Source organism: Myxocyprinus asiaticus, chromosome 14, assembly GCF_019703515.2.
Source record: "Myxocyprinus asiaticus isolate MX2 ecotype Aquarium Trade chromosome 14, UBuf_Myxa_2, whole genome shotgun sequence".
NCBI lineage: Eukaryota > Metazoa > Chordata > Actinopteri > Cypriniformes > Catostomidae > Myxocyprinus > Myxocyprinus asiaticus.
The window spans coordinates 13,908,930-13,921,731 of NC_059357.1; the positions used below are offsets into that span (position 1 = coordinate 13,908,930).

The following is a 12,802-nucleotide window of genomic DNA, read 5'->3' on the forward strand; positions in this document are numbered from 1 at the left end:
AAACTAAACTAAAGCTATTACCTTCATTTCCTCCTCAAATGTGTCAGTAGATGCTTTGTTGCAGCACCCTTAAAGCAGCTTGAGTAAAACGTCTTTCGATGGGTGCCTAGACTGCACTCAGTTTGACACATTACAGAGCTGTATTCACTTTTGTAATTTGATTTAATGTGGAGGCACACCATTTAGTATTTAGTGTAAATTTCACATTTTATTTAATATTTTGGCCCAATTTTATGAGCACACAGAGTCTCGCCAATGGTATGTTTCTGCAAAAAGTCAAAGCTGAAGAACACATCCAGATTTATTTACATGACACCCATAGTGCATTTTGTGCCAGAACAGTGTCTGAAATACACAATTTAGTAGTATATACTGATGTGTTATTACTTTCCTGCCTACATTCCTATAACTACAATGCACACACTCTCTGAGATGTGACCCCTTATGCACCTATTATGTGGTAACAAACACTGTGCTCTCCAGTTCTCAGAAGGTTTCAAAGCACACAGGAAGAAAGGTGGAGGTGTGTGTGCATGGCTGTATTTGTGTGGGTATGTGTTATGTGTGTAAGTATAATTGTTTTTGTGTGGGTGTTTGCTTGTGTATATTTGGTTTGATTTGTGTGGGTGGGTTTAGGGGTGTGTGTGGGTGACCGTTTCAGTCATGTAACTGTCGATACAGGAGAACAGACTACCACTCTCTGACATGATTAAATTGCTGCATATTGCAAATTGTAATAAACTCACTAGTTAACATGCAAGGTTGCCAAGTACCATGCTTTGAATGCAGCTCTGGAAACTGTAGAACTACATTTAAACACAAAGTTTTACAGTCCAAAACTCATAGTTATGTGCCATTGTGTCTTTATAAACAAAAGACGACTTGTCAGTAGTTATACACATAATGTAAAGGCATAGTTAACCCAAAAATGAGAATTCTATCATTTACTCACCTTCATGTTGTTCCAAACCCACTTTGCTTCTCTGGAACACAAAAGGATATTTTAGGCAGAATGTTTGCTTCAGTCACTATTCAATTGCATTGTATGGGATGGGGGTGGGGGGGGGAGATGCAATAAAAGTCAATGATGACTATGGATAACAATCCCCTGAATATATATTTTTGTGTTCAATGGAAGAAATAAAATCAAAGTGGACTGGATTAATTTGGGTGAACTATCCCTTTAATTTAGAGTTGTAAATGTTGACTGAAAAGTGAACTATACGTTATATCCTTTCTCTTCTGACTCTGCATTTCTGTGTAACTGGTCTGTTTCTTTTTTCACTTTTCATCATTCAAATTCTGCATCCCCACCCTCATACACTGCTTGCACAAGACACATGATATTCATGACCTTTCAAACAGAGCATACATTCATAGTATAACCCAATGTAAGAAATCACACAAATATGCATAAATGCATATGAATTTTTTTTATCATTATTATTATTTTATTTTTTTACTTTTATATGTTGTTTTTATAAAGGAGCTGATCTTTGTCCTTCAGAAATTATTTTCATGGGTATTTTTTTTACCTTTATGATTTTCTAACATATTTAGCATACAACTCTGTGTCACATTTCCTTTTGCGTTCCACAGAAAGAGTCACCGGACTGTGATTATCTTGGTGGTCACAAGACTTTAGATTTGATCATATAATACAAGTCTTGCACAATCCGTGACATAAAATGCAGCATTGTTTAGTATAGACATGCTTTTTCATAGAACATTTGTTCAGTTTGCACAGACAAGCAGGCTGGCACACCACACACACATTTGTACATAGAACAGAGATGTTTACAGAGTCACAGGAAGTCAAGATTGAGGCCGTTAAGAGTAGAGCGGATAAACGGAGTTATTTTTCCTGTTTGTGGCTGCCATTGTATCGTTTAAATGGTGGTGTTGTCGTTGGTGGTGTCGTCGTTGTTGTTTTTGTTCGTGCTGACTCAGCATGTAAGTTTGGGTCTTGTGTTTTGACCTTGGCATTAATAAGGTCACTTCGATTTCATTGTTTGATTATTCAAGTGTATGCAAGCCATTGATTGGTGAACCAGTCTCTTAAAGATCATTCCTTGAGCACACGATCACACACGCACACCCTTCCCACACCCGTTTCAAATCACTCACACTGAAACCTGTGGTCTCATTTTGGTTCTTTAGTGTGTAACTGTCCCTGTTGTCGGTTGAATCTGTTTTTTCTGTTTTAGTAAATGTTATACTTGAAAGACAGATGGCTAAATCAGTTGTCTTCTGTTCAGTTTTTAATTCCCATTTTGCCGTTTTTTTTTTTTTTTTAATTTAATTTTTTTTTCTTGAGGGCGCCAAAAATTGCCTGCTTGCATTTGAAGCGAAGACATGTAAACGACCAGTCATGGTTCGTTTTGTCGTTATGTGCCATTGTGTTACTACAATAATAGACCAGTGCTCAACATAGTGTAATTTAAAAGATCCGCATATCAAAACCGCGGCAGACACGTTTGAGCTCATAATGTTAAAGTGCTCGCCTGTTTCATTCTCCCTCTCTCTCCTCAACAGTTCCCTGTAACTTTAACTGTCTTGTCTAATGAGAAAAAGGCAAGTGTCATTAACTAATATCATATATACCATCTGCAAATATTTGCATATCTCGTTTAAACCGATGTAATAAACCAACCTCACGCAGCTTCAGCAGATCCAGCATCCTGTGGAGCGCTCATAAATCTTCCTCTGAAGCACATATTCTAACAGTCTATCCTCAACAGTTCCCTGTAACTTTTCTAATGATAAAAGGCAAATATCAATAAAACTTGTATTATATACCATTTGCAAATATGCCGATATCTCGTGTGATTCATGAACCTCATGAAAATCCAGCGTTTTCTTCCCATTGAGCGCTCTTCTAATATCTTCCTCTGAAGCGTGTATTCCATCAGCCACAATCAAAAATTTCAGAATCAGAATGAGCTGTATTGCCAAGTGTTCTCACGTACACAAGGAATTGTTTTTTTTTTTTTTTTGGTGATTGGAGAAGTGCACGCAGAACATTACAGTAAGAGACAGAATATAAAACAAGGTAAGAGTATAAATAGACATATAATAGGACATATAACAGAATGGCATATGTACATGTGCAAGTGGTAATGTATGTGCAAGGTAGGGGTTTGTACAATTATTGAATTAAATATGTGAATTTACAGATATACATGAGATATGTATTTACATTATTGCACTATGGTGGAGTCCTGAGGCAGTTTAATTGTTCATGAGGAAAATGGCCTGAGGGTAAAAACTGTTCTTGTGCCTGGATGTCCTGGCGCTCAGTGCTCTGTAGTGCCGGACAGAGGGCAACAGTTCAAAGAGGGAGTGGGCAGGGTATGTGGGGTCCAGAGTGATTCTGCCTGCATGTTTCCTCACTCTGAAGATGTAAGATCTTGGAGGGTGGGCAGGGGGCACCAGTAATCCTCTCAGCAGTCCTGACTGTCCGTTGTAGTTTCCTTCTGTCTGATTTGGTAGCTGAACCAAACCAGACGGTTATAGATGTACACAGGACAGACTCAATGATGGCCGAGTAGAACTGTGTCAGCAGCTCCTGTGGCAGGTTGAACTCCCTCAGCTGGCGAAGGAAGTACAACCTCTGTTGAGCCGCCTTCACAGTGGAGTCTGTGTGGGTCTCCCACATCAGGTCCTGAGAGATGGTAGAGCCCAGGAACCTGAATGACTCCACTACTGCCACAGTGCTGTTCAGGATGGGGTCCACTATCATCTCCACTGTTTTGAGCTTGTTCAGCTCAAGGTTGTTGTGACCGCACCAGACAGCCAGTTGATCAACCTCCCATCTGTATGCAGACTCGTCACCTTCGCGGATGAGGCAGATGACTGTGGTGTCATCTGCAAACTTCAGGAGCTTGACAGTTGGGTCTTTTGCAGTGCAGTCATTTGTGTACAGGGAGAAGAGCAGTGGAGAGAGAATGCATAGTGAGGGTCCTGGATGTGAGTCTCCCCAGTCTCACTAGCTGCTGCCTATCTGTCAGAAAGCTGGTGATCCATCGACAGATTGGGGTGGGCACGGAGAGAGCTGGGTCAAGGATCGAATCCTTCAGGATCAAAAGTTCCTCTCATTCACAAATCATGACAGTCACTCCGTGACAATCCAAGTAGGCGATCCAGGCTGTTTAAACTGTCAGGAGATTGAGGCTCATGCTGGATCTGCACAAACATGTGAGTGTAACTTCAAGGCTTTGTCCGAAACCAGGAAAATGCTGCCTCCGGAGGCTGTATACGGAGGTGCAATGAAAATAATGTGCTTTTTCAAACTGTTCGGAGACCAGTTTCCTTAAGAGCTCCATTCATTCAAAACAAATGTCAGTTAAGCCATTAACTGATTAGGCAGCATGATAGCAAGTCAGCAGCCTACGTTTTCGGATGCAGACCAAGTTAAAAGCGCGTGTGCTATAAGTAAATGTCTTATTCACTATGCACTGTATGTACAGTTGGTTTGATATTTTTTGAGTAAATGCGATTGCTAACGTGGACATGCCATTGCTGGATTACTGTGTGTACTGTTATATCCTTCTTCCTAATATATTAATTTCTTCATGTGCAAATAAATTACCAAAATTTTATGACTAAACAGAAATCTGAAGAAACTGCTATCTACCATTTAAAATGCAATATTTTTTAGTTTTGTGTAAAATTTTGTAAATATGGTGGTGATTTTTTTTTTTTTTTTAGCAATTTTGTTTATTTACTATATTAAATTGTGTGATCGGCATCGGCCATTAAAAAACCCATATCGGTGGACCACTAGACCTGAGACATACAGTTGTGGCAAAAAATATTGGAACCCTTGGTAAATATGAGCAAAGAAGGCTGTGAAAAAAAATCTGCATTGTTTATCCTTTTGATCTTTCATTAAAAAAATCTAACCTTTAATTGAATTAAAACACTTAAAACAGAGGAAATATCTCATTATTAAATACATTTTTTTTTTCTCCAAAACACATTGACCATAATTATTGGCAGCCTTTTATTCAGTACTTTTTGCAACCTCCCTTTGCCAAGATAACAGCTCCGATTCTTCTCTTATAATGCCTAATGAGGTTGGAGAACACCTTTCAAGGGATCTGAGACCATTCCTCCATACAGAATCTCTCCAGATCTTTCAGATTCAGAGGTCCATGTTGGTGGACTCTTCTCTTCAGTTCACCCCACAAATTTGCAATGGGGTTCAGGTCAGGGGACTGGGATGGCCATGGCAGAACCTTGATTTTGTGGTCAGTGAACCATTTTTGTGTTGATTTTGATGTTTGTTTTGGATCATTGTCCAGCTGGAAGATCCAACCAGGGCCCATTGTAAGCTTTCTGGCAGAGGCAGCCAGGTTTAGATTTTGTATCTGTTGTTATTTGATAGAGTCCATGATGCCATGTATCTGAACAAGATGTCCAGGACCTCTGGCTGAAAAACAGCCCCACAACAATAAAGATCCAGCACCACATTTAACCGTGGGCATTGGATACTACTACATCTCTGTGTGCGCCAAACCCATCTCTGGTGTTTGCTGCCAAAAAGCTCTTTTTTTTTTTTTGTTTCATCTGACCATAGAACTCAGTCGCATTTAAAGTTCCAGTAGTGTCTGGCAAACTGAAGATGCTTGAGTTTGTTGTTGGATGATAGCAGAGGCTTTTTTTCTTGAAACCCTCCCAAACAACTTGTGGTGATGTAGGTGATGTCTGATATTTTTTGAGACTTTCTGATCCCAAGACCCAACTAATTTCTGCAATTTTCCAGCTGTGATCCTTGGAGATTCTTTGGCCACTTGAACCATCCTCCTCACTGTGCATGGAGACAATATAGACACATGTCCTTTTTCTAGGCCAATTCTTAAGATCTCCAGTTGATTGGAACTTGTTAATTATTGCCCTGAAGGTGGAAATGGCTATTTTTTTATAGCCACTTCCCATTTTGTGAAGCTCAACAACTTTTGCCGCACATCAGAACTATATTCTTTAGTCTAACCCATTGTGATTGATGATTAATAGAATTTGGCTTGTGTGTTACCTCATTTATACCCCTATGAAACAGGAAGTCATGGCTGAACAATTTCATGTTCCTAGTCACCCAGGTGCACTAAAAAATGTAAAATATAATTGGGGATGTACTTAAGATATATTTTACTCATTAGAATTTCTAGGGGTGGCAATAATTGTGGCCAACTTGTTTTGGGGAAAAATATTTAATGAGATATTTCCCCTCTTTCAATTGTTTTACTTCAATTAAAGGTTAGATTTTTGTGAATTGTATAAAAGATGAAAAGGATAAACAATGCAGATTTTTTTTTCCCACAGCCTTCTTTGCTAATTTTTACCAAGGGTGCCAGTATTTTTGGCAACCACTGTTTATAGGGACCAGAATATAGAGATCTGTATGTTTTTGATTCTTTAAATTTGGTCTAATAGAACAGAACAGTCAAGTTCCGAAAGTAAAATCCCATGAATTTTCTGTGGAGGTGAACAAAAACTTTTAAAGACAGACTTACCGTAAACTCTGAGGTTGTCGATCGCTGTTATACAGTATGTTTCTGTGTACAGTCTGTGTAGACTTTTCATTTAAAAAAAATCATGTTTAATTGAGGAATTCCTGGTAAAGAACTACGCTACTCATGATCCTGAAGAGAAACGCGGCCAACAAGTGCTCAAAACAAGCTCTGCAGCAACCGCCAATTTCCATGGCACACGGCAAACGTCGCATTCAAGTCAGTTTCCCCCTACACTCTCAAACCACTTATATATTTGCATATATCTGAATATATTGCAATAACATTTAAATATATTTTTTTCTACACTTATTATCAACAACTTTAAATCAATAGTTTTATATTTGACCATTGTTTTTTATTTGAGCATTTAGCAATGCTTCATGGGATCATAGTTCATGCCCTAATGAAAGATGTGAAGTACACAGTCTTGTACCTTTTGTCTTTTTGACCAATTTTCAAATACATTTTTGCTTCAATTCAAAATTTGTAATGTTATGATTCACCTCAGAAATGATTGGTTTGGTTTATGGCTTTTATGAAGGATTTTATGAAATCCCTATGGAAAAAAATAAATGAGATGGCTAAAATAGTGGGTGGGTACTGTTGTGTTCAATAAGCAAATGCCTTGCAATCATGCAGAACACCCTAGCAACTGCATAACAACGTTATAAACCACTCCGAACAGCTTAGCGTCTGCATAACAACACCCTGTCAAATCACCCCAACACCCTAGGGTCGTGGTAGCGACCTTTGCACAGGCAACCACCACTTACATTTTCTTAAGAAAATTTAAAAATCTAGTTCTCAGTAGAATGCCTGTTATAACAGTGAGTGGTTTTATGAAAGTGTGTCAGATTGTCCCAGATTTGTCAATATTTGAACAAAGAAAGCTCTTGACATTTTCGATGACATTGATATAGATAGAACCTGAAAAATATGTGTGAAAGTGTGTTGTCTCTACTCAGCTTCTTGTGGTTTTAGTTGAAGTTGCTCACACACACCAAAGCGAAACGGTTGCGGTCTGGTGTGTGTGTGTGTGTGTCTGATTAGTAGTGAGATTCTAGACCTCTACACCTTAACCAGGCTGCAGTTTCATTTCTCTTTCTCTTTTCCCTCTCTTATTTGCTCTCTCACTCCCTCTCTCACACACATACAAAGAATATATGACACCTGATGTGGATACGAGAGGGTTTAACCAGATGACAGTCCCTGCATTGAAATTACTGTAATTTCTAAGATTTTGGTCAAATTTGTCTATTGTTCTTCTTTGCCTTTTTAAAAGCGGTAACACACCCATTCTTCAGCCTGTTTTGATGACATCCTACTTTTTTTTTTTTTCTCTCTCAATGGTAGTTGTGGTTCGTTTACTATGTTTTGATGCACAGATTTAACACTGCATGGCATTGTAGTGGACTCCTGAGATAACTGGTTTTCAGTTGCCTTTCATTCCTCTCTCAACCTTTCACTTTGTTTCTTGTTCTCTTTCAGGTAGTGTCTGGCTGCAGGGTGCCGATCTGGAGCAGCTGGTAATGACTGTGAGATCTGATCATTGAGTGCAAAGATGCCATCAGATCACTGACACAGGGGAGGCAGCTTTTGTGTCCGATTCAGCAGAGATTGTAGATGAGACACAGCTATTGTTTTTGCAAGGTAAATGGAGATACTGTTGAGCGACTGAAACTGGGATCTAAAGACAAGAAGACTTGCCTTCAGAAGCTATCTTATTTTGGGAAAATATGTGCGTGTAGATGCATAGTGATGCAGACTTTGCGTGAGTTCTGTTGAGGACTGAAATTAGTCGATCTCTGTCTTCCTGTCTCACATTTTTGGATATTTCTCAGTCTCTTTTTCATGATAGTAAAACTAATGGAGGCCTGGTTTGGCTTAGGCTAATTTGTGTTTGGGTTTTACCTATTCCATCCTCCTGTTTTCCTCTTCTTCTCTTGACCCTTGAATTTTTTTTGCCCTCCTCTCATTCTGGAGAGGAGGGGTTGGTCGCCCTTGCCCCATATCTCCTTGACAGGAAATAGTAGTGATTCTCAAGCTTGAAGAGGGAAACACATAAGACGTTTGAAAAGGCAGCCACTCACGCAAACGGCCGCCAATGATGTCCTGCCAGACACTGAAGGAGGAGGTGTCTGGCCCAGAGACAATGTCTCAGGAGGAGACCCAACCCCCCCAAACCTATTTCCATAACGCCTCCACTCCTGATGCTGAAATATCGGCGAAACTATTCAAAAGAGACGTAACAGCCCAACCATTCTCTTTGGTCATTGACAGCACGATGGGTACTAGGCCAGAGTTGCACATGCCTTCTGATCTGAATCCCCTTCCTACCCCAACTCAGCAGTTTTATAGGGAAGGAATGGGACAATCTGGGACAAAGGGGGTGCCCCAGAGAGGGAATGGAGAAACTTCGGAAGATTCAGAAGCCGAAGATGAAGCAGGGGCAGAGGATGAATTTAAACGAGCACAGATTATCGTGGAGGTCAACCTGAATAACCAGACCCTGCACGTGTCCAAAGGGGATGACACGGCAAATCCTAACACTGCAGGAGAAGACAAGAGCAACAGTGAGGAAGAGGAAGAAGATGAGGAGGAGGAAGAAGACAGTGCAGAAGATGATGATAGTGCTGAAGAGGATCTGGAAGAGGAGGATGAAGATGAAGAGGAAGAGGAGAACAATAGTCGGCGAACAAGAGCACAACAAGCACACAGGGGCAGAGTGGTTAGTCAGCCATGGCGGAAGAGTCGCCACGTAACCACATCATCGACAGGAAGTGCAACTACAGCCACCACCGGTATGACCACCAGGGGACGGAGGAAGAATGCCGAAGTCCTGCACCAAAAGCGTAGACCAGTCAGGGAGACCAAAGGTTCTGCCGCTTCTGCCTCAGGAGCAACGAGCACAGGAGAAGGGCCCAAGGGAGAAGGTGAGGAGGAGACGCTGGCGTGTGAAAAATGTCCACGTGTGTTTAACACCCGCTGGTATCTCGACAAACACATGAATGTCACGCACAGACGCATGCAGATCTGTGACAAGTGTGGGAAGAAGTTTGTGCTGGAGAGTGAACTCGCCCTGCACCAGCAGACGGACTGTGAGAAGAACATCCAGGTAAGGAACATCCATCTTATATTTTTCCCCTGAATTCCAAATGTTAATCAAGATTTCTTGCACCAAAACAGTTGTCATTTAGTTTTACACAATCTTTTTTTCACCTTCTCTCTGAGCTGTTCTTACTACTGTACTTCTAAATCTTTTATGTAAATATTTACCTCTGAAGCCCCATTCACACATGCAGCGACTTTATCGCTTGTTGTCGTTTATCTCTGTTATGTGAAGTCGCTAGTGGGCTTTCCTACTGCTGTTGCTTTAACGTTATTAGTGGACTGCACATCTGGCTCCACCGACAGCGTCTATTGGTAGTCGCTGGCGAAAGTCACTCCTTTATATGCATAAGTTTTTAACTTTTCTCAACTTTCTGAAGTCACTGGACATGCCCACATCTAGTTGCCAGATGTCACTCTCATTGAAAATGAATTAGATCATGTATCTTTTTTGCTAAAAGACACTGCATGTGTGAATGGAGCTTGAGGGTACATTCACACTGCAGCCGAATATGGCACAAATCTGATTTTCATTTTTGTAAGGTTGTTCACTTGACATTTTAAATATAGCCCATATCAGACCCTGGTCTGAGCAGCTGCTGCTCCTAAAGTGGCATGCAGGTGTATAACAAACCCTAGCATTTTCATCATTAAAATATGTATAATTAAAATGATAATTAGCTGTTATTTTATATTTCTAGGGATGCACCGATATATTTATCAGCCAGTTATTGACCAAATTAACACCATCGACATATCGGTTATAAGCATGAAAACGCCGATGTGAAAAAACGATGGTTTATTTATAATTGATTAGTAAAACATTTTGTTTAAACTTTGAGTTCAAATGCACAATCCAGAAATAATAATAGCCACAATATGTAGAACAATTGGCACTCCTAAGAACATGTAATATTTCATTCTTATTTTTTCTCGTTCTCACATTGAGGAAAAAACAGCATTACAGACGTGACCATTGTGAAAGCGGCCCTTACCAATAGGCTACATGATGAAGGAAACCATCCAAAATGCTTGAAACCAGCAGACTTTGACTTCTTAGACATTGGTATGATATCCATTAATGCTGCACAATTGATTAAATTAAGATTGAAATCGCAATATGGCTTTATTTTAAATAATATTACTAAACCTTAAAAGGCTGCGTTTGAAAATATAGTCTGCATTCAGTGCTCCAGTCAGCGCTGTGTAAGCAGCGCCTTCTAGCGGTTTGGATTGCATAATCCATTATCCGTTATGTTACTACAGTTAAATACATAATTTAAAAGGGGGTTTTGTTCCTTTGGTTAAAACGTTTTATTCTTCTATGATGTGTTTGACATTTCCGTGCAATTGCCCAACATATGCATAATATGAATTTGTGATGTTCTGTCATTTACAGTACATACATGTAAAACGTTCTGTTGTTTTGAATTGCAAAAATGGAAGTGCAAAAATGTTACAAAATAACATTTTTCATATCAATCATCGTTATCTTATTTAGTTATTTTCTGTATCTCTTTTTTTTTTAAAATCTTTTTATCTTCTATTTATCTTTTATTGTGGCTCTCTTTAAAATGTGTTAAACAGATCCAATCCATGTTCAATGGAAATTACTTATTGTTAGAACATTATACATGTTAGCAATGCAGATTGAAGAAAAAAGTTGTTTCTATGCAAGTGACACAAGTGAAGAGCACTGTTACATAAATCTACCTCTGTCCGGTATCTTTTTATGCGCATATTTTACTGTGTGTAATTCAACCAAATCGCTGGACTCCACTCTCTTTTTCCTTTAAAAGAAACTGAATTTGTTAACAAGAAAAAGATAAGACTTTTAATTAATAAACGTTTAAAACCATAACGGGCATATATATAGGTTGATGAATGTTGAGGTAAATTGATGTAAAACTCGCATTAAATCCGACCTGGCAGTTCACACTGAAGGAAAAAAAAACAGAGATGGATTTGTAAAACAGTTGATCTATAGATGGGATCAGGGTGGTTTGCGCATTTTGGGCCCTAAGCGAATTCCTACTTGGAGGCCCCCCGGATCCAGGCTCACCCAAGAATGACACCACAATTCAGTCTTCAGGAATATATTAACTTAAAATTGGAATATACAGTATTAATTACACAAAACGCAATAAATAAATAAATTACCAATAAATAACTATACAAATTAACAGTAAATTACTATAAATAACTATGTACAAAAAATAAAACAAAAAAAACGACCTTGCCTTGCAGGGCCCCCTGGTGGCTCGGGGGCCTTGGAAAGCTAGAAACGGCCCTGGATTGGACATGTGGACTAGAGGTTAGGTATATGTCATGCCAGTATCAATGCTTACCAGCAGGGGGAGACTTCAGCCAGGTTTAGTGGGTCATGGAAGCTCACAAACACAATCTCGAAGACTTGAAGTGGCTAACACAACTTATGTGGTGTTCTTAGCTAACAATGCATTGTGTGTCTTTTCTATGTTCCAGTGTGTGTCATGTAATAAGTCCTTTAAGAAGCTGTGGTCTCTTCATGAACATATTAAGATTGTCCATGGCTTTGCCGAGAAGAAATATGCCTGTGAGATTTGTGAGAAGAAATTCTACACCATGGCCCATGTCCGCAAGCACATGGTCGGTACGTAAATGTGCACACCAACACACTGCAACTCTTTCCTTGTGAATAGCTTAGATATCTTGTTAGAGAAGATATTGTAAAGGTGTATATAACCACATGTATATTTTAGAAACATATTTGTGTGTAATACATTCTTCTGTCTGTGCTCTGTAGCTCACACAAAGGACATGCCGTTTACCTGTGAAACCTGTGGAAAGTCTTTTAAGCGCAGCATGTCACTGAAAGTGCACTCACTTCAGCATTCAGGAGAGAAGCCCTTCCGTTGTGAGGTACGAACACACCCCTGCACACAGACGTTTGATCACATACTACATTGTTCGGAAGGGAAACCCTTCCTTTGCTCCAGCCCTCACTGTTTCTCTTTAACAGCAACATGTTTAAGCTTTTGAATTTGCATTGCATTTATATAGATTATAAATATAGTTTTTCGAATCGTCAATATCTTAAACGGTGTTGTAACGGGGGTTAAAATGGGAAAGGAGGAGGCGGGAACCGGCTAAACAGTCAAAGTAATATTTAATATAAAATTAAAACATAAAGACACAAA

General features: G+C 39.4%; 1 protein-coding gene across 4 annotated transcripts in view; it reads left to right on the forward strand.

Moving 5' to 3' along the window:
- Positions 1–12,802, forward strand: part of LOC127452354 (zinc finger protein 652-like) — a 49,696-nt gene that overhangs the window by 25,705 nt on the left and 11,189 nt on the right. For 3 of the 4 annotated variants that reach the window (XM_051717775.1, XM_051717776.1, XM_051717777.1), the window contains 3 exons: positions 8,004–9,630; positions 12,108–12,255; positions 12,409–12,524. In XM_051717775.1, coding sequence (XP_051573735.1) covers positions 8,620–9,630; positions 12,108–12,255; positions 12,409–12,524 — 1,275 coding nt within the window. In that variant the 5' untranslated portion in view covers positions 8,004–8,619. Of the gene's footprint in view, positions 1–7,677; positions 7,865–8,003; positions 9,631–12,107; positions 12,256–12,408; positions 12,525–12,802 lie in introns of those variants that run through there. The other variant, XM_051717778.1, reaches the window with a different exon arrangement.